At 34.4% G+C, this 25,653-nt stretch overlaps 1 protein-coding gene across 3 annotated transcripts in view; it reads left to right on the forward strand.

Annotated features, from left to right (window-relative positions):
- Positions 1–1,194: 1,194 nt before the first annotated feature.
- The window catches only part of LOC101889387 (neural-cadherin), a 348,725-nt gene continuing 324,266 nt past the window's right edge, over positions 1,195–25,653 (forward strand). For all 3 annotated transcript variants that reach the window (XM_059123979.1, XM_059123980.1, XM_059123981.1), the window contains exon 1: positions 1,195–3,431. In XM_059123979.1, coding sequence (XP_058979962.1) covers positions 1,487–3,431 — 1,945 coding nt within the window. In that variant the 5' untranslated portion in view covers positions 1,195–1,486. The remainder of the gene's footprint in view (positions 3,432–25,653) is intronic.

The following is a 25,653-nucleotide window of genomic DNA, read 5'->3' on the forward strand; positions in this document are numbered from 1 at the left end:
TGACGATTTTAGGTACAATTCTCACCGAAATTGTTTGAGATGTCGTATTTGAAGTTCGTAATGGATGCTACAGTCTATGACAGAAAATTGTCTATGCAAGTCCAGGTCTTCGTATAGCTCCGATGGAACGGTACCACCCAATGTACGGTGTTCTGATGATTTGAGCTACATTATTCACCCATTTTTTTCAAGTTTCGCATTTGAATATTGTAATGGCTTATGACAAATGTTACCTATGCAGGTCCACGTCGTCATACAGATTCTAATATAATGGCTATATTCGGTATTTATAGAGAATATTTAAAGGATTTTATTTTTTGAAAATTGCCAAATTCGTTCCAAAAGGTAAAGGGTATTCAAAATTCGGCCCGGCCGAACTTACAGCTTTTTTACTTGTTTTGTTATAAAGATGGTAGAGATCGGACCATTTCTTCTTGTACTTCCCACACAAGGGATCAGCGTTTTGATTAACCAAAACGAACATAAAACCCGAAATAAACATTCGATTCTCTTCATATTTACACACTCTTCATACACACATCCCATTATTTCAATTATCACTGTGAAGATGGGATATATCGGTCCATTTCTTCTTGTACCTCCCCCTCAAAGGGTCAACATTTTGAATATCCATGAATAATATCCGATTTCATTCAGTCTTGGTAAATCTCAATATTTCCATCCACACAAGATCTGTTATAAAGATGGTAGAGATCGGACCATTTCTTCTTGTACCTCCCCATCAAAGGGTCAACATTTTGAATATCCACGAAGCACATACAACGCAAAATTAACATCCGATTCCATTCAGACTTGGTACATCTCAATATTTCCATCAACACAAGATCTGTTATAAAGCTAGTAGAGATCGGACCATTTTTGCTGGTACCTCCCCAACATAGGGTTCAAGATTTGTATCTGTATTAGATGAAGTATGAAATTGGAATACTTCGATCGACTATATGTGGTACCTCACGCATATTTTAACATTTTCCAAAAATTATCACATCCGTCAGGAGTATGTGGACCCACTCCTTTCGATATTTTTGTAGGCTAAAGAGAATAAAAAAATCTGCCCTTCATATGATCCGTTTATTTTTGACATTTTATACCTTATATTTTACCCTAATTATTATTGATTGTTTTTCACTAACAAAAACCCTTATTTCATTCTCTTTTTCTTTGCAGATATTCCGCTAAACCAAAAAAAAAAAAAAAAAAACGCAAAGAATTGTCACCAAACAAAAATAATTAATCCAACCACCAGCAAAAATGTGCTAATAAACGAAACAAACTAAATTTGGAATAAATACCGCTTAATTTATCGTCAACAATAATACAACAACATTATATTGTTGTTGTTGTATTTGTTTGCATCGGCAGTTGGAGGGAGAGGTCGTTATTCAGTTTCGAACAAACACCGCCGGCACAGCAAATAAAACAAAAAACCTAAACGTCTTCACAACGCGCAACGCGTGCCACAGCCATGGCACAAAATCGAGCGCACAAAAAGCGCTCAAAGCTTAAAAGCTTTAGCAGCAGCAGCAGCAACAGTAGTAGTGTAAGCCAGTGTAGAACATCAGCAGCAACAACAAAAACCACACCACGAATCATGTCAGCAGACAAAAGTCTGAGGTGTAATGAACATAACGGCCCCGCGTCCTTGTCTTCTTCGTCAGCTTCTTCGATTCGAAGAAGGTTATCGTGTCGGTCGTCGTCGTCCTCGTTGTCGCCCGTTTCGTTATCCGCGTCGTTATCGTTTTCATCGCCATCATCGTCGTTATGTCGCTATACTCTGGCATTTGCATTTATTTTATTAACACTAAATAGTCAATTTGCAAGCGTTTTTACTCAAGAGATCTCCGAAACACATCAGCAGCAGCAGCAGCAACAACAGCCTCAAATCCCACTGCAACAACAACATGAGCATTCTTTGCCCACATCCGATATTGCCCACAAATCTTCACATGGCCTAACGGCAGCCAATGCAGCACGCATGTTGGCCGGCTCAGGTGGTGCCACTGGCGCCTCCACCATCACCACCACCGCCAACAGCAATGACATGTCCCTGGTCTTGCCACATGACACCTATCCGGGCTTTAGTATAAAACGTTTCAAAACAAAACCCATCGAGAGCACAAATTACACCGACACCAACAGCAACAACCATCACTCGGGGCACTTTAGCTATCAGCATGGTTCGTACCACATGTTGGACAACGAGTATGCCAAGTATTTTACGGTGCTCGACGATGGTGTGGTCATGACTACTTCGGACATATCACCGCTAGTCAATCGCCCGGTGAATTTGGTAGTTGTCGAGGAAACGCCCAACTCCACCCAGACCCACAATATCCAGCTGTATGTTATGCATCGCAATGATATGTTACGATTCCCCGGTTCCATGTTGGATGCCTCCGGTGAGGTCAAGGAAAATAAGCCAGCCGGCACACGGGTGCGTGGTGTGCCTCTAATGCAAGCCTTTAGCAATGGCGATGTGGTGGAGGGGGAACCCAAGAAGGTACGTTATTCCATTATTGGTGGCAACGAAGATGGTGCCTTTGCCCTGGAGAGTCGCAGTGCCAAGCAGAGTGATGAACGCTCCACCTCCCTAATCATATCGGGTGATGATGAAAGCGGTGTTTGGTTGGTCACCAATCGCCCATTGGATCGTGAAGCCACAGCCCACTACGATTTGTCGGTACAGGCCTCCGATCTGGAAGATGTGGACAAGACTGTTTCCAAAATCCAGGTTACCGTGCTCGATGAAAACGACAATCGCCCCATTTTCAAGGCCCATGATTACAAATTTGCCATTGCCGGCCAGAAAAACCCTGAATTGGACACGAACAGTTCCACCACCTGGAAACGTTTTAGCATTGTGGGCAAAGTGGAGGCCGCCGATGCTGATGGCGACAAAATTGCCTATCGTCTGAAACAGCCCAGCAATACGGTCATCATAGTTCCTCAGACGGGTGAAATCATGCTCGTTGGCCAGCCACCTTCCACGGAACTGCTGCTGGAAGTGGAGGCCCATGATTTACGCTACCCCAGTCTAGTTAGCTCACAACCTGCCAAGGTCTTAATTGAATTCCTACAACCCGAGCCGGTATCTTTTATAATGCAACACTTGGAACACGATGCCATCAACGAACATTCACATCACCGGGAAAAACGTCGTGTCACCCGAGCCGTCCGTCCAACGAAACGTATTGAATTTACCGAAGCCGATGGTGATACGGAGGGGAAGTCGGTGTTCCAGTTGGAAAAGGAAACCGATAAGGAAACATTTAAAATACGCGATGAAAATCCCTGGGTAACAGTGGAAACAAATGGTGCCGTGCGTGTCAAAAAGAAGTGGGACTATGAGGAGCTAGGTCCAGAGAAGACCATTGATTTTTGGGTCATCATCACAAATACGGGACATAATGGTGAGTGAGAAAATAAAAAAACAAAGTACTATATGGTACTAAATAAATTTCAAATCCGAAATTTAGAAACAAGATAACTATTGCATTTTAGCTCTGAGGAATGTAGGTAGTTTTGGAAACTCGTAATTATGTGTACTAAATGGTACTAAATTTGATACAATTTAAATTTTGGGTCAACCGGTAGAGTGTGGAATCCTGAGTTATGATGATCAAGTTATTGGATGTACCAATAGAGCTGGTATCCTGAAAATTGGAAATAAGATTAATTTCGGAATGTAGGATTGGGATATGTCCGTAGTTTTGGAAAATTTTACTTATATGTACTAAGATGTACTAAATTTTGTACAATTTTAATTTCGGTAAACTTCTAGAGCTTGAATCCTAAAAATTGGAATTAAGATTACTGTTGGAGTCTAGGATTGGGTTATGTAAGAAATTTTGAAAATTCGTACTTTTCTGCACTATATGGTACTAAATTTGGTACAATTTGTATTTAGGCGAACCAAAAAGGATGCAAAGCTGAACTTTTGAATTTGGATTATTGTGGGAGTTTAGGAATGGGGTATGTAGGAAGCTTTGGATATTCATACTTAAATGTACTAAGTGGTACTAAATTTGGTACAATTTTAATTTTTTCGGAAGAGCTAAACCCCTGGAATTAGGAAATAAGATTTTTTGGATTGTATAATCGGTAGGTAGTTATGGAAATTTGTAACAATGTGCACTAAATGGTACTAAATTAGGTACAAATTGAAATTTTTGTGAAACGATAGAGTTGGAATTCTGAAATTGAAAATGAGATTTCTATGGGGTTGTATGATTACGGTATGGAGTTAGTTTTAAATTCGTACTCATGTGTACTAAATTTGGTGCAATTGAGATATGTGTGATCCGATAGAGCTGGAAACCTAAAATTTCATATTAAAGTCACTGTTACTGTCCCTTGTTAAGATATGAAAATGTGACCAATTTTTGTACAAAAAGTACTAAATGGTACTAAATTTGTTATTGGGTGAGGAATACAGCCGAAATCCTGAAATTTGATATTGATGTCTATATCGGTATCTGGGATTGAGATATGAAGGCGATTTTGGAAATGTGTACTATAATTGTACAAAAAGTACCAAATAGTACAATTTTTTTTTTAACCGTAAAAGAATAGACCTGAAACCCCGAAATTTAATAGGGATGTCACTGTGGGTGTCTGTGGTTAAGATATGAAGATGGATTGGGAAATGTGTCGTTTATTTGTGCGAATAGTACTAAATGGTACTAAATTTGGTATTGGGCCGGAATTCAAAAATTTGATATTAAGGCATCTGTTGGTACCTGAAATTCAGATATGGTGATGGTTTTGCAAATGTGTACTAAATTGTACGAAAAGTACTTAATAGTACTAAATTTGGTATTGGGTGAAGGGATAGAGCTAGAATCCTGAAATCTGATGTGGATGTAATGGTTGGTTCCTGTAAGTGAGATACCATGGCTCGTTATCGTGATACTGGTAGCGTAGCCTGACGTCAAGCAAGTGGACGGAAGAAAACAGCAAAACAGCGACTTGATTGAAACCCGCGTCGCTGTGGCTGAAAAATGGCTCGTGAGCTGAACATATCGCAATATTCCATTCGGCAAATATTGAAAAATAAGCTTGGGGTAAAGCCATTGAAATTCCAAAAAGTGCAAGAACTTACACCTCAACGGAAAGAAAATAGGTTACAAGAATTGCTTCGCTTGGCCGAAAGTGGTGAACTGCCGAATTCGGGTTTCTCCGATGAGAAAACATTCATTGTCCAGCAGTTTGTAAACAAACAAAATGATCGTGTTTACTCGCAAAAGAGGTCAGCTGAAAATGTGCACCTTCGGTTGGCCACCAGAACTCAAGCGCCAGCCATGTTGATATTGTGGGCTGCCATAACAGCTGATGGTCGCTCTCCCGTGGCATGAGAATAAATGCCGAATATTATTACGAATATATTCTGGAGGGTGTATTAAAGCCTTGGGCATGCAAACATTATGGCCGCAGACCTTGGACATTCCAACAGGACTCAGCACCATCGCACTCAACACGCCCTACCCAAGAATGGTTACAAAACGAGGTTCCTCGCTTCATTTCCAGCGCATAATGGCCACCAAAATCTCCGGATACGAATCCGTTGGACTATTGTGTCTGGAATATTTTGGAAAGCAAGGTCGGCACTAAAAAATACCAAAGTGTCGACCACCTCAAGCAAGCGCTTCGCCGGTTGTGACAAAGTTAGTATACCCTCCATGGTATGGGTATGGGAGTATAAAAAGGTCTAATTAAACATTTTTTGTTAAGAAATCTGTTGCGCCTTTCAGACTGGACCCTCACATTTAATCAAAGAAACTAACTATCTAAATATCATGTTTTATTGAATCGAGTTTGGGATAAATATAACCTTACATAACTTTATAACTCTTCTTTATAAAAAAAAACAGTGACCTCTTTAGACCACCCTCTCATTCGGAACATTCCACTACAAATGGGGATTTTCATTTCAACATTTGAACAAATATTTGTTAATTGTTAAACTAATGGCCACTATTAATAATCTCTCTCCATTATAAAAATGAAAAAAATAAAATATTATCTTGGGGATCGACTGTCACAATTGAGAGTTGTCTTGTCAGGGAGCAGAAAGAACATTCCCAACCAAGGATGAGGAGGGGGAAGGGGGAATTGTTTAAATTAAAACTTCAAAAAGCAATTAGTAAGTAAAAAAAGAAAACAGCAAAAAAGAAATACATAAATGCAAGACCATTGGGTCCAGGCTTCTTATGGCACTGAAAAATAACACCAAATGTCCCCAGCAGAAAAAAATGGAAAGGAATGAAAAAACAACATTAAAGGGAATTAAAGAAAGACATCCACACAAAAACAACAACAACAACCAGAAAAACTCTTCGAACGACAAATAAAGACATTTAAGGCGCATGCGCTGTTAATGTGAACAAATGTTGGAGGGATTCCAGCCAAACGAACCTAAACTTCCACAAAAGAAAGTTATGGGAATGTCACATGTGATGGACAGCTATGTGGGGTCGAGTAAAGGATTCAGAAATAAACAATTATATTTTTTCACATGTTTTTGGAAATCTAAATAAATAACAGTGGAGAAATACAAACAAAGTGAAAAGGCAGACGGACGGACGGTCGGACGGTCTGTCGTTCTCTTCAAGTGCTGGGTGGATACGTTTGTGAAGGGTGCTTGCATGGCACCAACATTTACAACGCTTGGGAATTAAAGAAAGGGAAATTGCCCAAAGGCACTTCACTCTAAGAATGAAGACAGCAGCAGCAGCGCCAGTGGTAGCTACAGCTTGTATTCCCGCACAATGAAGCACTTTGCATATTTCTTCCTACATGACACAGGGTCTTGTTGTTGTTGTTATTGTTTGTGTTGTTGTTACATTGCTACTTCTTCATTATCATTCCCCTTTTGCTGTGGAGCAAAACATAAACACAAACACGAATAATAACAAAAAAAAAAAAAAAAAAAATCAAGCAATAGAACTACTGCATCAGTAGCCAGGAATCCAACAATTGTAAATTGCTGTTGTTCCTCTCCCCCCCTTAACTCCCCACCCCCAGATCGAACGGTTGCGGACAAATTACGAACGAATGTTTTTAATGTCATGAACTTGTCTGTCAAAATATCTGGAGTGGTCCGAGTCACAATGGATGCAGTGCAGTAAACTGTTACATGTCGGCTTCTGCCATTGCTCTCTCCCCCTTCGGGAAGAGCGGTAGCATTGACTTCATGTGTCGGCTTGAATTAACAACAATCTGGAATGGATTTTTATGTTTTATAGTGCAATGCAGTATTTTTGGTGGGAAACAGTGGGTTCCATGGGGTGTGTGTTTGATTCACACCTAAGAAAATGGTCGGATATAAAAAATGAAAATACGAATGGTCTTCTTTCCATAGAAGACCTGTATAAGGTTTTCTACCCATAGGAGGCCTATGGAAAATGTTCTATTCATACAAGACTTCTGGAACGTATTCTATCTCTTAGCTACAGAAGGCTTCAAGATTTTTAGTACATTGGCCCTTGAAAAAATATGATTTTTTTTATATTATTGGCACTTGAATTTTAATTTTAATTGGCCCTTATTTTTAACCAACCATTGAATTTTTGGAAGGGAGGTACCTGAAAGGATCTTGTATAGTGAAAATATTTTTTGTCCTCTCTTCAGCGTTTTGGTTATTCAAATTGTTGACACCTTTTTGGGGAGGTACCAGAAGGCGTGGCACCAGATATGGTGTTGGTAAAAATATTGGCATGTGTGAAGTTTGAAGAGAATTCTTATTTCTCCTTTTTGTAATGGTTATTCAAAACTTTGTGCCTATATCCTCATCATGACACCAGATCCTGTGTTGGCAGAAATATTAGTAAGTGATATGTTCAGGAGCCATTTTTCGGCCACTGCGACGCGGGTTTCGAACAAGTCGCTTCTTTACTTTTCCAACCATTTCTGCTGATGTTGCCGTTTTCTTCCGTCCACTTCCTTGACGTCGGGCCGATAACCTTACAAATCCTTGGCCCTTGACAAATTTTATTTAAAAAATCATGAGATCTGGTCCTTTAAGATTATTTCTTAAAAATCCAGGATTATTAAAAAATCACGAGTTTTGTCCCCCGTAAAATATTCTTTGAAAATCCCCAATTTATGGTAAATTGGTCCTAAAGAAATTTTCTTAAAAGAAATCAAGATTTTTGGTCTAGTGATCCATGAAATAATACTCTCTAAAAAATCCACATTTTATGGTCTATTGGTTCTTTAAAATGTCCACTTATCTTTGTCTATTGGTCCTAAAAAAATAATTTTTTAAAAAATACAAGTACCTTAGTCTCAAGTTCCTTTAAAAAAAATTAAAAAATCCCCGAATCTTTGTATGAAGTCCGTGAAAAAAATATTTACAAAAGTCTAAGGTTCTTCGTTTAAAGATCCTTAAAAAATTCTTTTAAAAATCCAAGTTTCGTTTTCTAAGGGTCCTTGATTTTTTTTAAAAAATAATTCTTTAAAAAATACATTTACCTAGGTCTCAAGGTCCTTCAAAACAATCTTAAAATAAACCCCGTCTAAGGTTCTTGGTCTGAAGGTCCTTTGGAAAATTCTTTTAAAAATCTATGTTTTGTTTATCGTCTATTGGTCCTTGAAAAAAGTCTCTGTGGTCTGAAGGTTCTTTTGAAAAAAAAAAAATCTTTATAAAATCCACGTTTAGTCTATTGGTCTTTGAAGGTCCTTTTGAAAAATTCTTTAAAAAATCCAAGTTTGGTCTATTGGACCTTGAAAAAAAAATCCATGTAGTCTGAAGGCCCCTTTGAAAAATTCTTTAAAAAATCCACGTTTGGTCTATAGGTGCTTGAAAAAATATTCTTTAAAAAACCACATTTATCGGTCCTTAAAACATTTTCTTTAAAAATTATGAGTTTTGATCCTTAAAGAAATCTTTATATATCCAAGATTATTTGTCCATTAGTCCTTGAAAAAATATTCTTTAAAAAATCTACATTTCTTGTTCCTATTCGTCCATTAAAAATATCCTTCAAAAAATACACGTTTCTTTGTCTATTGGTCCTTGAAAACATATTCTTTAAACATCCACGTTTCTTGGATTATTGATCCTTGAAAAAATATTCTTTAAAAAATCCATGGTCCTTGGTTTATTGATTCTTGAAAAAGTATTCTTTAAAAAATCTATGGTCCTTGGTTTATTGATCCTTGAAAAAATATTCTTTAAAACATAGAGGTTCCTTGGTTTATTGATCCTTGAAAAAATATTTTTAAAAAAATCCACATTTCTTGTTCCTATTCGTCCTTTAAGAAACATCCTTCAAAAAATACACTTTTCTTTGTCTATTGGTCCTTGAAAAAATATTCGTTAAAAATCCGTATTTCTCGTTCCTATTCGTCCTTGAAAAAATATTCTTTGAAAAATCCACGTTTCTTGGTCTATTGGCCCTTAAAAAAAAATTCTTTAAAAAATCCTCGTTTCCTGATCTATTTGTCTTTGAAAAAATATTCTTTCAAAAATCCAGGTTTTGTCCCTTATTGTCTTTTAAAAAATATTCTTTAAAAATCTAGGTTTTGTTCCTTTTTGTCTTTGAAAAAGTATTCTTTAAAAACACCAAGTTTTTGTTTCTTTTTGTCTTTTAAAAAATATTCTTTAAAAAGACCACGTTTTGTTCCTTTTTGTCTTTTAAAAAATATTATTTAAAAAATCCACGTTTTACTCATTTTTGTCTTTGAAAAAATATTCTTAAAAAAATCCACATTTTTGTTCTTTTTTGTTTTTGAAAAAATATTCTTTAAAAAATTCACATTTTGTTGCTATTTGTCTTTGAAAAAATATTCTTTAAAAATCCACGTTTCTTAGTCTACTTGTCTTGAAACAATTTTCATAAAAATCCACGTTCCTTGGTGACGACGTCCTGGAAATAATTAACTTTAAAAACCCGCGTTTCTTGGATGTTATTGAGACAATTTTCATTAAAAACCAAGTTCCTTGGTCAGGGCGTCCTGGAAATAATTAACTTTAAAAAATCCGCTTTCATTGGTCAGGATATTATTGAAACAATTTTCTTTACAGAATCCACGTTCCTTGGTCAGGATGTTATTCAAAAATCCACTTTTCATTGTTTGAAGGTCCTTGAAAAAAAAAATCTTTAAGAACTCAAAGTATATTAGTCAGAAGGTCGTTGGAAAAAATCAACGTATCATTGAAAAAAGATCTTTAAAAAATTCACGTACCATTAAGAAGAAATTCGCCAAAAAATCATCGTATCCTTAAAAAAAAAAATTGTTTAAAATATCCAAGTTATTTGTTCTCAAAGTCCTTGAAAAATTTTTTTCATCCTCTTTACTTGGTCTAAAATATTATTTCTTTGGTGTATTGGCTTTTGAAAACAAAAATCCACGCATCTTGGTCTGAAGGTGCTTGAAAAATAATTCCTTAAGAAATCTATGTACCTTGGCCTGAAGGTCCTTGAAAAAAAAAATCTTTAAAAAATTCAAGTCCTTGAAAATAAATCTTTGAAAATCCATGTTTCTTGGCCTACAGGTCCTTTATTTTTTTTTTAAATCTGGTTTGAAGTTTCTTGAAAAAATCTTTAATAAATCCAAGTACCTTGGCCCTAACGACTTTGAAAAAAATCACGTAACATGAACTGAAGGTCCTTGGAAAAAAAATTCTTTAAAAAAGACCATGTTTCTTGGCCTAAATGTCCTTAAATTGTTTTCTTTAAAAAACTAGGATTCATGGCCCTAATATCCTTGATGAAACTCTTTAAAAATTCATGTATACTGGTCTGAAGGTCCTTGAAAGAAATTGAATAAACCCATGTACCTTGGCCTAAATATCATTGAAAAAATCCAAGTAACTTGACATAAATATCCTTGAAAAAAATTCTTTAAAATATCAACGTTTACTGGTTCTTGAGAAAATACACTTCAAAAATTTATGGTTATCGATCCTTAAAAATTGTCCTTGACATAAATTCTAATTTTATTTATTATTTTATTTTTCTTTTCGAATCCACAGTCCCAGGATTTAATTTTGTTTTTGCAACGTTTGTTCATAATGTCTCTCCTGACATCAGCAGAGGGAATAATGTGTGTGTTTGTTTTGTTGGCGGTTACAAATATACTATATGTTTGTAAAATTATATATTCTCGTCTAAAAAAAAAAAAAAAACGAAAATTGGCTGCATTGCATCAAAAATAAAATTCTTGTTTCTGAATCAGCTGATGATGTCTGGGTTGGTTGGTTCGTTGCATGACATTGACGATGTTGCTGGCTCTCCTCGGTGTCATACTTGAGTTTTTGGGCTTACAATAGCAATGTAACTAAGCAATTTGCATACGAGAGTCCTGGATAATTTCAATGCTCATGTGTCAGAAGTGACAGTTTCAAAAAAATTGCAAAAAAAAAAACGCTCGTTGGATAAATGTTGTATTTTTTGTTCCTAACTGCAAGTGCAGCCATCAGTCATTTATGTAGTTAAACTTGTGGAGTCCTGTGGTGCACATCCTGGCCAATTAGGATTCATGGTACATACGGGAAACAATAACTGTAGGAAAATGTCTCTGTTGTGTGTGTTTCGTAGTCTGATTAGTGTGGGCGAGAGTATTTGTTGTATTGTCATGCTGAGCAGCGGGAGTTGTTGGTGGAAATATGAATAAATTTTGTGATATTGTGGTATGTGTTAGTGTACATATGTGCGTGTGTTTGTGTGCATTTCCACTCAGACAACTTAATGTCCTGTTTGTGACACTTAGCACAATTTATTGCCTGCCATAACCATACTTTTATTTTTTCCCATTCATTTAAAATTCAAGTGTTTAATTTTTCTGCGTTTTTTTCTCTGTTTTGTTTATTTATTTAAATAAATAAAAACAAATGTTAAAATCCCATGAGTATTGAAATGTAAAAGATCAGGATTTTTTCCATAGAATTCACCCGTTTAATTTTTTTTGCGTTTGTTTCGAATTTTAATTTAATATTTTATGAATAAATTATATAAAATGTGGGGACATGGATTTGCTGCAGAAAAAGCAAAAATAATTTGTATGTGCTCTACATAGGTTATGCAAACCTAGGTCGGATATTGGATTTAATGGAACCTTCAATAATGTCATAATGTAACAGGGAATTTCGTTATGAGTTCCATATTCTTCTCACTTAACCCCCTTTGCTCCCACGCCATTGCTTTCAGCCTAAATCAAAAGCCGTTGGCATCTTATGCCAGCTGCATTATTACTCGTTTTTTTTTTTTTTTTTTTGAATTTCAATCCCTGGCAAACATCTGTTTTTTATTTGCATTATTATTGCTTTTTAAGTGCCACAAAACATGGTCATTAAAATTTTATATGTCTACATACACACAAACATATTTGTAGTTATTTGCTTTTCATTCACCAGCATTTGCCCGATTATTGCCATTATTAATGTCATTATTTTAACAAAAAAAAGGAGAAAAAACAAACGCATTGAAAATTGTTTTATAAATTTTTAATTTAGTAGCTGGTATTAAAACGCATAAATAAGAGTTCATATCAATTGTGTTAATTTTTGTAATTGTTGTGTAAATAGCCGCAACAAATGCTCGAATAACTTTTTAATGTGATGAAAATAATGGCGAACTTTTAAGCGTTTTAAATAATGTAACAAACAAAACAGGCATTACAGTATAACTTGGCCTAGATTCTTTCTTATTTAAACTCTTCATAAAGGCCCTAGATGGTCTTATAAAGGACCAGAACTGCTTCGTGTAGCTGCCACAAAAATATACTAGACCGAATACAAATGATCCCAATAAAAGCTAATATTTAACAAAGACCATAAAATAATACTGGAAACCAAATCTTTGGAGTATTAATCTTCTGGCAAATTTCTAATACCTTCACTTAGAATTTGCCTCACCCCATACCAAATCGGCTGAGAACGCGGAAAGTATCTTTGATCGGAGAGGAACACAGAAATGTCTTTCGAAAACATTTAATCGGTTGTCTATGAAATATGAGCAAGAAAATAGCATTTCGGAGTCCTTCCTTGCGTGCGTGCCATAATATGAGAACTATACCAATATATTTATATACTTATATTCAATATAATATGTAAGAAAATTGTATACTCCTACAGAAAGAAAATTACAAATTTTATCAAAACCGGTTGCGAAATAAGGCCAAGATCGTCTAAATATCTAAAGGCAAGGGGTACCTCTATATGAGGGCTATACAAAAACGTGGGCCCATATTGACAACTTTTTTTTTCGATGAAGGTTTCCACATACTCCGAACTGAAAAATGCCAAAATGGAAATGCCATTTGACGAAATGAGGTGGAAAATTTCCTCGAAGGAGTACCTATTAGCGACTGTATCCAAAAGTGGAACGACATCCCATATTTTTTAACCCAATGATTTTTGAAATAATTCCAAGCTCTATATCAAATTTCAATGCTCTAAATTAATTCTTACGAAATATAGCTAAAAAAATTGGGGCCCCTTTGGGCAAGATTACACCTATTTTGAAGCCCTTAACAAAAATTAGTCTGTGAATTCAAATTTTGGAATTTCTCACAATTTAAGTTGGCTATTGGGAACTTTAAGAAAAATTACACCAAATTGGGAAAGTGCTACACATGTCGAAAATATATTTTTTAATACCACAATTGATACGATTTTTTATGATACATATTAGATTCCCTCATATCTTTTGTTCAGAGCCTCACAATGAAATTTGATCTAGAATATTTCTTTCCTTGAGACTTTTCCAAAAATGAAGAATTAAAGGATATTTTAACATGGAATAGAAAAGTATTATATTAGCAGTTAACACATATTCCAGGCTTAAGCAATCAGTAAACATTTCCAAAATCACCTCCATATCTTCACTTAGTACTTTTCGGACAATCAATCCCAGATATCAACAGAGACCTTAGTATCAATTTTGAAGATTCCAGCCCTATTCTTTCACCCAACACCTAATTTAGTACCTCTTAGTACTTTTCTGACAATTATAGAACACATTTCCAAAACCAAAAACCGTCCTTATTAAGATATTGACAGACAACAACTGTGAAATCTTCATCAAATTTCTGCATTTCAGCCTCACTCCTCCACGAAATATGAAACTTAGTATTATTTAGCAATTTTTGGACAATTGTTATATATATTTCTAAAACCACGCACATATCTCATTTCCAAATACCAACAGTGACATCAATATCAAATTTTAGAATTTTAATTATATTCTTTCATCCAATTTCAAATTACGTACTATTTAATACTTTTTATACATTTATAAGGGCGAGATAAAAAACTGCAACAGAGACAAACGCCATAATTTTTACATTTTTTGTTTAATTTTATTGAATGAAAGCAAAAAAAATTTCGGAAATAGCGTCAAATTTTGGAATAAGTTTAGATTTGTTCGAATCGGTCACCTTTGGTACGAATTATGGTCTCCAAACGGCCAACGAAACTGTCACACGCTGCCCGAATGTTGCTCTGCGGTATTTTCCCGGCAAAGCGCTTGCTTGAGGTGATCAACATTTTCGTATTTTTTAGTGCCAACCTTGCTTTCCTTGCAAAATACTCCAGACACAATAGTCCAACGGATTGGTATCCGGAGATTTTAGTGGCCATTGTGCGCTGGAAATGAAGCGAGGAACCTCATTTTGTAACCATTCTAGGGTGGCGCGTGCTGAATGCGATGGTGCTGAGTCCTGTTAGGATGTCCTAGATCTGCGGCCAAAATGTTTGCGTGCCCAAGGCTTTAATACACCCTTCAGAATGTTTTCGCGATAATATTCGGCATTTATTCTAATGCCTCAGTCAATTAATACGAGCGGAGAGCGACTATCGGCTGTTATGGCGGCCCATACCATCACCATGACTGGCGCTTGTGTTCTGGTGGCCAACCGAAGGTGCACATTTTCAGCTGACCGCCTTTGGCAGGTAAACACGATAATTTTGTTTGTTTACAAACTGCTGGACAACGAATGTTTTCTCATCGGAGAAAACTAAGTTTGGCAGTTTACCACTTTCGGCCAAGCCAAGCAACTCTTTAGCTCGTTTGAGTTTATTTTCTTTCAGTTGCGGTGTAAGTTGTTGCACTTTTTGAAATTTCAATGACTTTACACCGAGCTCATTTTTCAATATTTACCGAATGGAATATTGCAATATATTCAGCTCACGAGCCATTTTACGGCCTCTGCGACGCGGGTTTTGATCAAGTCGCTTTTTAGTTTTCGAACCTGATGTTGCTGTTTTCTTCCGTCCACTTCCTTGACACCGGGCTACTCTACTTGTATCAGGGTAACGAGCGATGGTATGAGACACAAAAGATTTATTAACATTTGAATGCTGGAGTGCTCTAACGATAGCCACTTGTGATTTTCCAGCCAAATATAAAGAAATCACAGTATCTCGCTTGAATTCCATCACGAATAACTTTTTTTCTGGTAAATTCTCAACAAAATGCTTTTGTAAGCTTGTAAACTATATAATGAGATATCACTGGAATAATTTTAACAGCTGTCGGCCGAGTGGCTTATAAATGACAGCAGTCCGAAGTTAGTTGCAGTTTTTTTCATCTCACCTTGTATTGAATATACCAATTTCTTTTGTTTAAAGACTCACATTGGAAGTTAATCTAGAATAATTCTTCCATTGATACATTCCCCATAAAATGAAGTATAAATGGAGATTTCGACTTGGAATGGAAACCTATTAATTTAACTGCAAGAAACAAGGGAACATATAATTTTCACTTTCGTGTGTAACCATATTTTGCTAAAAGATGGAAAAAGGCCCATTTGTAGATTGGCTTATATTCCTATTTTTTCGCTGCAATATTGCAGAAGACACAATATACCTAAAATCAATAGATTCCAAGAAATCTTTATCCCAACCTTTTTAAGAAATGTGGAGGAAGGGAAAGTTCCCCCGCCCCCCCACTATTTATGTTATTTACAAAATGCCGATATATATGTGTCATATTTTTCCTCTTTTAACCCCGATTTTGTCAATTGTATTTTCAGAGGACCTCAAAGTTACTATTATTATTATTTTTTTGAAAAAGTCGTCCATTTTCAGATTTTTTGTTCTCAATGATCTATTTAAAAAAATGTTTCTAGGAAAAACGGTATATTTCTAAGTTAATTTCTAAATATAAGTATTCTAAGTATTTTTTTTCTAGAAAAAAATTCGATTTTTTGAAGATTGGGATTTTTAAAAAAATATATATTTTATATCTTTATTTTTATATTTTTAAAAAAGATCGTCGATTGTAAAAAATATTTTTTTAGGAAAAAATCTATATTTTTATAAAACATATCGGTTTAAAAAAGATCGTCGATTAAAAAAAATCTTTCGAAAAAAATCTTGAATTGTTAAACAAATTTTGACTTTTTTATCACTTTCCATTTCTGATAGACTTTTTTGAAAATAACTCTCCAAGACCCACAATCTAGAATTTAAGCAACACATAGCCTTGGGAGGGAACTTGCTTTTAAAGATTCTACGTAAAAAACGTTCACCGTGTATATAGTCAGTTTTGAAATCATGTAAATATTAAAAAAAATTTCTAAGAAATTACAGTAATTATTCCAAAGTTTCTTAAAATTCCATTTTATTAATTTTGCTACCACAAATTCATATTAATTTCTTTACATCGACACAGGTATATGTATACCCAAAAGTATGAATGATGTTGGGTACATTTAAATTATATTCAACTCACTCTCTCTCTCTCCCCCTGTACGTGATCTATTTTATGCAATTAACCAAGAACCAATTAAAACCATAACCACAATATGTTCATATTTATGGGAAATTTTCATTTGCGTATGCATGTGTGTGTTTGTATAATTTTCTTTCATTAATAAATCTGTTGTAGACATTTTCCTCAAATTATTGCCGAAAATTTGTTTTGTTTTAATGCTACGACATTCGATGAAAACCAAAATACCTATTAAATTAAATTCTTGCCATAAACATGGGAATTAATCAAATAATCCGACTTGTTGTGTTTGGAACATTATATTCAGAGTGCATTTGCATGGTAGGTAGGTAGGTAGATAGGTGTCTTTCAATGAGGGACAGTCAAACCTAGTTTTAAGGAATCATTAGGCAATGGGATATGAATGTGAGAAGCACCTTTAGGGGGATTCATAAATACATACATGTGCATATAAGTCCACATATAAATACATATGTTATATTTATATGTGTATTTATATAAATTTAGATAGATATTAAATTTTTTTGATATCAACGTTATTTGTTACCTGTGTAAGCAGGTTCCACTGTATCGTATGACTATTAATGTGAACGCATATTAATGACATATAAATTGCTTTTAATAAACACACACAGAAATTCCTTAAGAGCTAAGTAATTAATGCTTAATTAATATGATTGATATGGAATAGTGGCTTTTATCGAAATGAACAAAAACTGTCACTTACTCAATTTATTTCAATACATACAAGTCAATACAAGTCATTCCAAATGACATTTGTATTCTATCCTTAAGTTGTTTTCTGTGACAATATATTTAGATTGTATTGTAGGATTATTTGTATGCCTTTAATACTTGGGATTAATTAATGTTAGCAATTACAACATAATTGATCAATTGGCTACAAATTTTTTGTATAATATTTTAGCCATGTACAAGAACAGGGTTTATATTTGAAATCGACATACAATTTTTCCCTATGAAGTTTGGACTAAGCTAAGCGACTTTCTGTGGAATTCCAAGAAAAAAATACTTTTGGAATACCAGAATTTTTTATAACCCAAGTTAAAAATATGATTTTTTTTCAGCCACCTAAGACTGCTTAATATATGTACAGGTACACAAAGGACACCTACAAATACTCTGTTTTAAATGTGGCTATGACATGGATTTCAGTACCGAGAAAAAATGATCTGATCTTTAAATTAAACATTTTAAATTACACATTTTCAAAGATCTAATTGCTGACGATAGGTTTGGAAATACTGTACTTTTTGTACTATTTATTGTCGAATTTCTAAAAGATTCGCTTATATCGGAACTTTTTAAACCTCTACAGCAGGTAAATGAACAAACTTCCAGCTCTTCTCGATCGCACAAAAACAGCATTGTACCTCTTTTTGTACTTTTAATGCACTTTTTTCTAAAAAATACAGCTTCATATCACCACGCGCCACCAATAATGACGAATTTCCAAAAATCTATCCTTATATAAAAAATAATGGAGCGCGGAGTGCGCCTCCGTACACAATTTAAATGAACTAATCGGTAGCTGACGTACCATTCGGTGCCAATTTGTACTTTTTTGTCGAATTTCTTAAAGCTCTGCCTTATATCGTCGCTTTACAATACCAATATGCTTGCAATTCCAAAGTCAGAATTTTTACTCTAGCAGTACCCTGGGAGAAGGAAGCGAGATAAACCCATAGTTACTTTTGAGGATCTTCATAGAATTGCTTTCTTAGTCGATTTATATATGTCAGTACTTCCGTCCGTCCATGTATTCTTGTGAACAAAATGCAGGTCGCATTTATTATCCGATTGAGATGAAATTTTCCAAACAATATTTGTTTGGTCCAAGGACGAACCCTATTGACATTGGTGATAAACGGAACTGATTTAGATATAGCTCCCATATATCTTCAACCGTTTTCGGGTAAATTGTGCGCCAAATGAGTAATTCAAGCTCAAATGACCTGTGTTTTGGTACATCCCACCTAATTCAGTCTAGAAGCAAGTACATTAAATTCGGTTCAGATATAGCTATAGTTCCCATACATATGCTTCATCCGATTTGGAGTTTAAGTTTCTCACATGCGTAATATCCATACGACAACAAAGATATTTGGTACCGGACATCAGATTCTGCTCGAAAATATCTCTGTCAATACCTCTGGTACATTCGACCAAATTTAATCTAGAAGCAAGTACATCAAAATCGGTTCAGATATAGCTACAGCTCCCATATATATGTTTCATCCGAGTTGGTGTTTAAATCTCTCACATTCGTAATATGCATTCGACAACAATGATATTTGGTACCAGATATCTTACAGAGTTCGGAAATGCCTTTGCCAAATTTTATCAAGAAGTGTTAAGATTTTAGCTCCCATATATATCCTTAAACCGATTTTAGGTTGATTGTGCAAATAATGGATAATATCAGTTCAAATGGAGCGAATGTCGGGACGTATGTTTTCATTTCTGCAGCTCGGCTCCGGTATGTTTTTTTTTTAATATAATCCTTCTCGAAGTGATATAATGCACTCTATAGCAAACTATAAGTGATCTAAAACCAAATGTCGTATGATCTACTCCAAATAAATTCATTTGTTGCGGGAACTCTACTAAATATGCATAGTGGTATAGGGCCCGACGTTGGACTTTTCCTTTCTGTTTTTTTTTTTTTTTTTTTTTTTTTTTGGTGTTAACGGGCACGTGAGATACAAATGCCTCCTTCAAATTTGGTGGAAATCGGCTCAGAATTGGATATACATTTCATATATTAGATCCCTCTGATTTCAAATTATAACTACTCTAAAGCTATAATATGCATTCAAAATAGGTTCATACGATACACTTCACATTTATTCCCTATATAAACGTTTTATTGGAAAAAAGTCAGCTCCGCCAGACTTTATTTTCAGGTTATAATTTTCTTTCTCACGTTGACATATATTACATGGGTGCTCTGTTTCAGAACCTACAATAATATAAAAATATTACTTCAATAATTGATTTTTCTTTATAATATCGAAAAAAAAAAAAACAAATTTGGAAAACTAGATTCTTGTAGGTGCTGGAGCAGAGTAGGGTACTAATTTTCTTTAGTAATTTCATTTTACTCTAATTTTAGTCTAATTCTTAGTAGTAACATGTACAATGACAAACCATGTATTCCTTTCAGTCTGGTGTATAGGGTATTAGCATTTATTAAGGATACTTGACATAATATTCAAATTAGAATTCACCACCCTCTCTTATAATAGGCCTCTTTACGCACACTTTTGAAATGGCTCACAACTCTTTGAGCCATAGTCAAAATAAAGAGCATTTTTTCCAAAAATACTGAGTTGTCGGCAAGGATAATTTGTTTTCTGTTTTCACCACATCAAAAATACCATTTGCAGAATTTTTGATTTGGAAAAAACGTTTCAGTAACCATAATGTTTCCTAAAGCTCGTATTTCTCTTTCTGCAAAAGTCTGTAATAAGTTGAAGAAAGTCCAAAAGATTTCCATAATTTTCTTGAAATTATCTCCCCCTTGACTTTGGTTTCTCTTTATGCAAGAGCCCCTAACAGACAGAGAGTATTCTCAAAGAGACTTCCTTCATGTAATTTAAATGAGAATATATTATGAGTGTGGTATAACATTAAGAGAGAGAGAGAGAGTAATATAAAAAGAGATTTTTAAGATGTATGTTTTGCAAAGAGATTGAAACTGTAATGGTGGCATGTGCTTAAAACTCCGTGCTTGAAAAGCTACCATTTTTTGTTTACATTGAGAGGCCAACATACTCCCCCACACACACTCACACTCAGCTCTTGCAACTATTCTCCCCAAATAGTTATGGTGGTGAGTAGAGTTTTTTAAGAGGGAAAACTCCAAACAGAATCTAAGAGTGCAAAAAACACATTTTTTTGGTTTAGCATTCCCTTTTCAAAAAAAAATATGAAAATAAGTAAACGAAAGTAAGGTAAAGAAAGAAGGACAAGTGCAAAGGTATAAAACCAGAAAATTCCTATGGGAAAAGAGAAAAGCAAAAAAGAAGAAAAATCCATGTTCATGGTAAAATAATGAAAGTGTTGGGGAGCAATAGCGACGACAATGGAAATGCTAGATTCTGCACAAACTATACTGTGGGATATTTGCCATAAAAAAAAAAAAAAAAAATAAAACGATGACAAGGGGAAAATGGAAATGCTCCAAACAACCACCCCAAGAGTAAAACTAATGAACAAAAAGAAATAGTAAAAATATATAAGTTTCCTTTTTCTCTCCCTCCGCCGCCACCAACTTAACTCAATAGAATCCTTGTGGGTTCCAACAAAGCTTTTGGCATAAGTTTTGGTACCGGGTACACAAAAAGAAAAAATCTTTTATAATCATTTTTTTCGGGGAAATCTCTGGCCCTCAACATTTTCTTTCTTTCTTATTTTTTGACCTGCCATCAGGCAAAGAATTCCCCTGTTATACTATTAGTATGCGTAAAATATGTAACCTGTCCTTTTTTGGTTGTAATATAACGTTGCAGTAATGTGAAACATGCCAGCAGTAACCAACCAACCAACAAAAAAAGGATAATACCAAAGGAGCTAACAACAACAACAACCGTAGTATGCAGATAATGATGTGTACAACAATGTTCTTTGTAGTTGTGTGTGTGTGCGTGTCTGTGTGGAGGAAGAATAGTTTTTGTGTTTGCTTACTTGCTTTTTATGCTTTGACACATGGGAGACAAAGATAAGATGTAAACTGAACACATGTAGTTTTAAATTACTATACCCTCGTTGCAAGCTTTACACAGTAAATGTTTTGTGTGTGTGTGTGTAGTTATGAATGCCTGTGTCGTAGTTGCAGCACTATAAATGAGGGTTCATTGAGGGACATACTAAATCAGGGTTGTTATATCCTACGCCTTGGGAATCAAAAAATGCTGGGCTTTGAGAGGTTGAACATTTTTCGGCCTTGTAAAGCAGGTTCATTAAAACGTGCGTTAATTGGCCATTTTAGATAAATATGTTGTTCAAAGATTCCTAAAGAATTTGCTTAAACTCAATGGTCATATCGTGAGGAACTTTGGAAATATTCTTAACAAAATCCAGTTTCGAACGTTTTCTACATAAAATCCTTAAAATCAAGCTCCTTCCCAAGGCTATATATTTTGCTTAATTGTAGATTGTGGGCCCCTGAAGAGTTATTTTCAAAGAAGTCCCTTAAAAATGGAAAGGGTTTAAAATGTCAATTATGTTGGTCGTGAAAAATATTTTTAACAATTCAAGATTTTTTTCGAAGAAAAATATTTTTTTAAAGTTACGATTCTTTTTTTAAACATATATTATTTATAAAAACATCGATTTTTGCCTGAAAAAATATATTTTTTTTAAATCGACGATCTCTTTTAAAAATATATATTTTATAAAACAATCGATTTTTTCCCTAAAAATGTATTTTTAAAAAATCCAAATCTTCAAAAAATCGAAAAAAAGTACTCAAAAATATACCGTTTTTTCCTAAAAATATTTTTTTTAAACTTCAAAACATTTAAGAAAAAAGAAAACTCTGAAAATTCACGATATTACTGGTACTAAATTAGGTACAGTTTAGATTTGGATGAACGAAGGGATCTGTTACTTTGAAATGTGGATATTAGGGTCATTGTTAGTGTGTGGGGTTGAGATTTTAAGGTTGTTTTGAAAAAATGTACTAAAAAGTTTGAATATTTGGTATATGAGGAAGGGATAAATGGTATATCTGACATTTTGTATAATCGTCGGGTTTTTGAGGTGGGTTGCTATACTGATGTGGATTTTGAAAATCCAACCACATAGTATAAAAAGTTCTAAGGTATTAAATTTGCTACTTACGGAAGGGATAGAGCTTGAAATCTGAGATTTATAATTAAGACATTTGGTGTTCCATAAAGGATTAGTATAATATTACCGTTTAGAGCTTGAAGGTCCGGGAAAATATTCTTTACAAAATCGAGGTTAGAACCACTATGAGACAATATGTTGCCTTACATCTAAATTTTGGGCACTCGAAGAATTATTTTGCAAAATCGAAGCTTATCTAAATAATTTAAAGAAGTGCTCAACACAAATAGTTACAGGGAAAAATCAAAAGAGGTTATGGAAGAAGATCGATGACGGAGTTTTGAAAGTTTATGTACACCGCAAAGTATCTAAAACAGGAGCTTCTCCGCCTCTACCCCCTTTCACATATCTTGAAGTACCCCTTCCAAACCTACCGCCTTCCACATTTCTTGAAATCTTGGAATCTAGTGACTTGAGGTATATAGTGTATTCAGTAATTTTGCAAATAAAAATAAAAAGTCAACAAATAAGTATTTTTCCTTCTATTTATACCCACCGCCATAGTATGGAGGGTATATTAAATTTATCATTCCGTTTGTAATACCTCGAAATATACATTTTAGACCCAAAAAAGTGTATATATTCTTGATCAGCATAAAATGCTATGTCGATTTAGCGATGTCCGTCCGTCCGTAGGTTGATAAAATTGTCTTCAAATATATGTTATGTTTGCAGGACTTTTGGCAGGACTTTGAAAATGGGCCACGTTTTGGTATAGCTCCCATATATTGGAGATAATGGTACCTACCTATCCTATCTCAGTATTTTAGTGATTCAAGCGACATTATTTACCAAAAATGTTTCAAATTTGGTTTTGGAAGTTCGTAATGGACACTACAGCCTATGACAGAAAATTATCCGTGCAAGCCTTTGTAAATTGTATGTGCAGATTCACGTTTTGGTATAGCCCCCATATAATGGTACCTCCCTATAGTCGGTATTTTGATGATTTTAGCTAAATAATTCACCCACTTTTTCAAGTTTCGCATTTGTATATTCTAATGGCTTATCACAAATTTGCCTATTGTCCATGTCCTTGCCGGCTACATTCGGTATATTTAAGATTTTAACAGAATTTTTAACGCATTTTATTTATTTATTTTTTTTTTTTTTGGAAATTGAAAAATTCGTTGCATATTGTGGAGGGTATTCAAAGTTCGACCCGGCCGAACTTATAGTATTTTTACTTGTTATTACAGATCTTGTTTCAAAATATCGTTAAACACTCCTTTTAAACGGGATCATAGCAAGTTAACATATTCTACAAAATTATTTGCCATACAATTCAACAATAGGTCCTAGAATACGTCTAAATCTTATATAAACGCCAGGAATTCATAAATATTAAAAACACATTTTCTTGTTAAAGTCATACCTTTTGTGAGTTTATGCAAGTAAGGCTCTATTGGTTGGAAAAATTCCCACCAAAATCACCTCTAAGACATCTCTTGGCTTTATTGGTCTTTTAAATCTTGTTAATTTTTCTTATAAGATCAGGTATTTCTCAAAAAAAAAAAAAAAAAAAAAAAAAAACGGGATAAAAGCTCTGTTGATCCCTTGAATAAAAAAAATAAATGGATTTTTTCAATACTTTTATTTCAATATTTGTTGATTTTTGTTATTCTGAATAGTTACTTCAAGTCCTTTAACCAAAATTAACTAAGTATTAAAAAAATTAAAATTTTCAAAACTCCCCAAATTCTCGACATTTCAAAAATTGCCTAGAGTGTCAACAGTATTCCTAATGTCCAAATTTACATTTTTTTTCATTTTCTTATAGTCCCTCAATTAATTTACCTGAAAATAACTATAATTTTTGTACTCACTCTATCGCGTTTTAAAAATTAAATAAGCGATTCATTAGATATACAGTTGTTTGCTCTCTGCTCTGTTGAAACAAAAACTTCATTACCGTGTGAATCCAAACAAATAAAACAAAACAAAAAAACAAAAAGAATCACAAAAATCCATTTCTCATGCAGAGATAGGAAAAAACCCTGGAACATCATTTTGATGTTCATTTCAAATCATCACAAAAACCCGAGCACACAGATACACACACACACTCTCGCATAGCCGAGCACACAAAAACTCGCAAATACTCCAACTCTGTGTGAAAAGTGCAACTAAATGTCACGTTCGCCAATTTAGTTGAATCAACATTGCAAAAATTAATGTTGAATGTAATTGAAACAGTGTGCTTTGACTGACATACGAGACTCACACACACAGCAATACATACATGCATAGATTCAAACAAAAATTACTAAAAATTCTTCATTTGCACATTGAGAATTACTGATTGCGTTGCAATTTTTTGTGGGATTTTCAAAATCGGATGGCTGATGAATGGAAATTACAAAAGAGCTTATTATGCTCGGGAGAAGGGGTTGGAAATTCAATGAAAATCTAATTATAAATAGGATTTTTTTTTAATTGAGTGGAAATATAGATTAGTTGGGGTATAGATCTGCCGATGCTAAAAGAATCTTAAAAACAAGTTAAAAAGTATCACTCGGTTTTACCGACAGATATATACCCTGAGCCAATGTTCGCTTATTTAAATATAATTTGACTTCTGTTTTTATACCCTCCATGTATATTAAGTTCGTCATTCCTTTTGTAACACCTCGAAATATACACTTTAGATCCCAAAAGTATATATATTCTTGATCAGCATAAAATTCTATGTCGATTTAGCGATGTCCGTCCGACTGGCCGTCCGTCTGTGGAAATCACTCTAGCTTCGAACGAGATGAAGTAGGTTGACAAAATTTTACTCAAATGTATTTTATGTCTGCAAGACTTTTGGTATTGAAAATGGGCCATGGAGGTCCACGTTTTAGTATAGCCCCCATACAACGGTACCTCCCGATATTCGGTACTTTGATGATTTTAGCGACATTATTCACAGGAATTGTTTCATATTTGGTATTCGAAGTTCATAATGAATATTACAACCTATGACAGAAAATTGTCTGTGCAGGTCCACGTATTCGTATAGCCCCCATACAACGGTACCTTCCGATATTCCGTATTTTGATGATTTCAGCAACATTATTCACCAAAATTG

Source organism: Musca domestica, unplaced genomic scaffold, assembly GCF_030504385.1.
Source record: "Musca domestica strain aabys unplaced genomic scaffold, Musca_domestica.polishedcontigs.V.1.1 26, whole genome shotgun sequence".
Classification (NCBI taxonomy): domain Eukaryota; kingdom Metazoa; phylum Arthropoda; class Insecta; order Diptera; family Muscidae; genus Musca; species Musca domestica.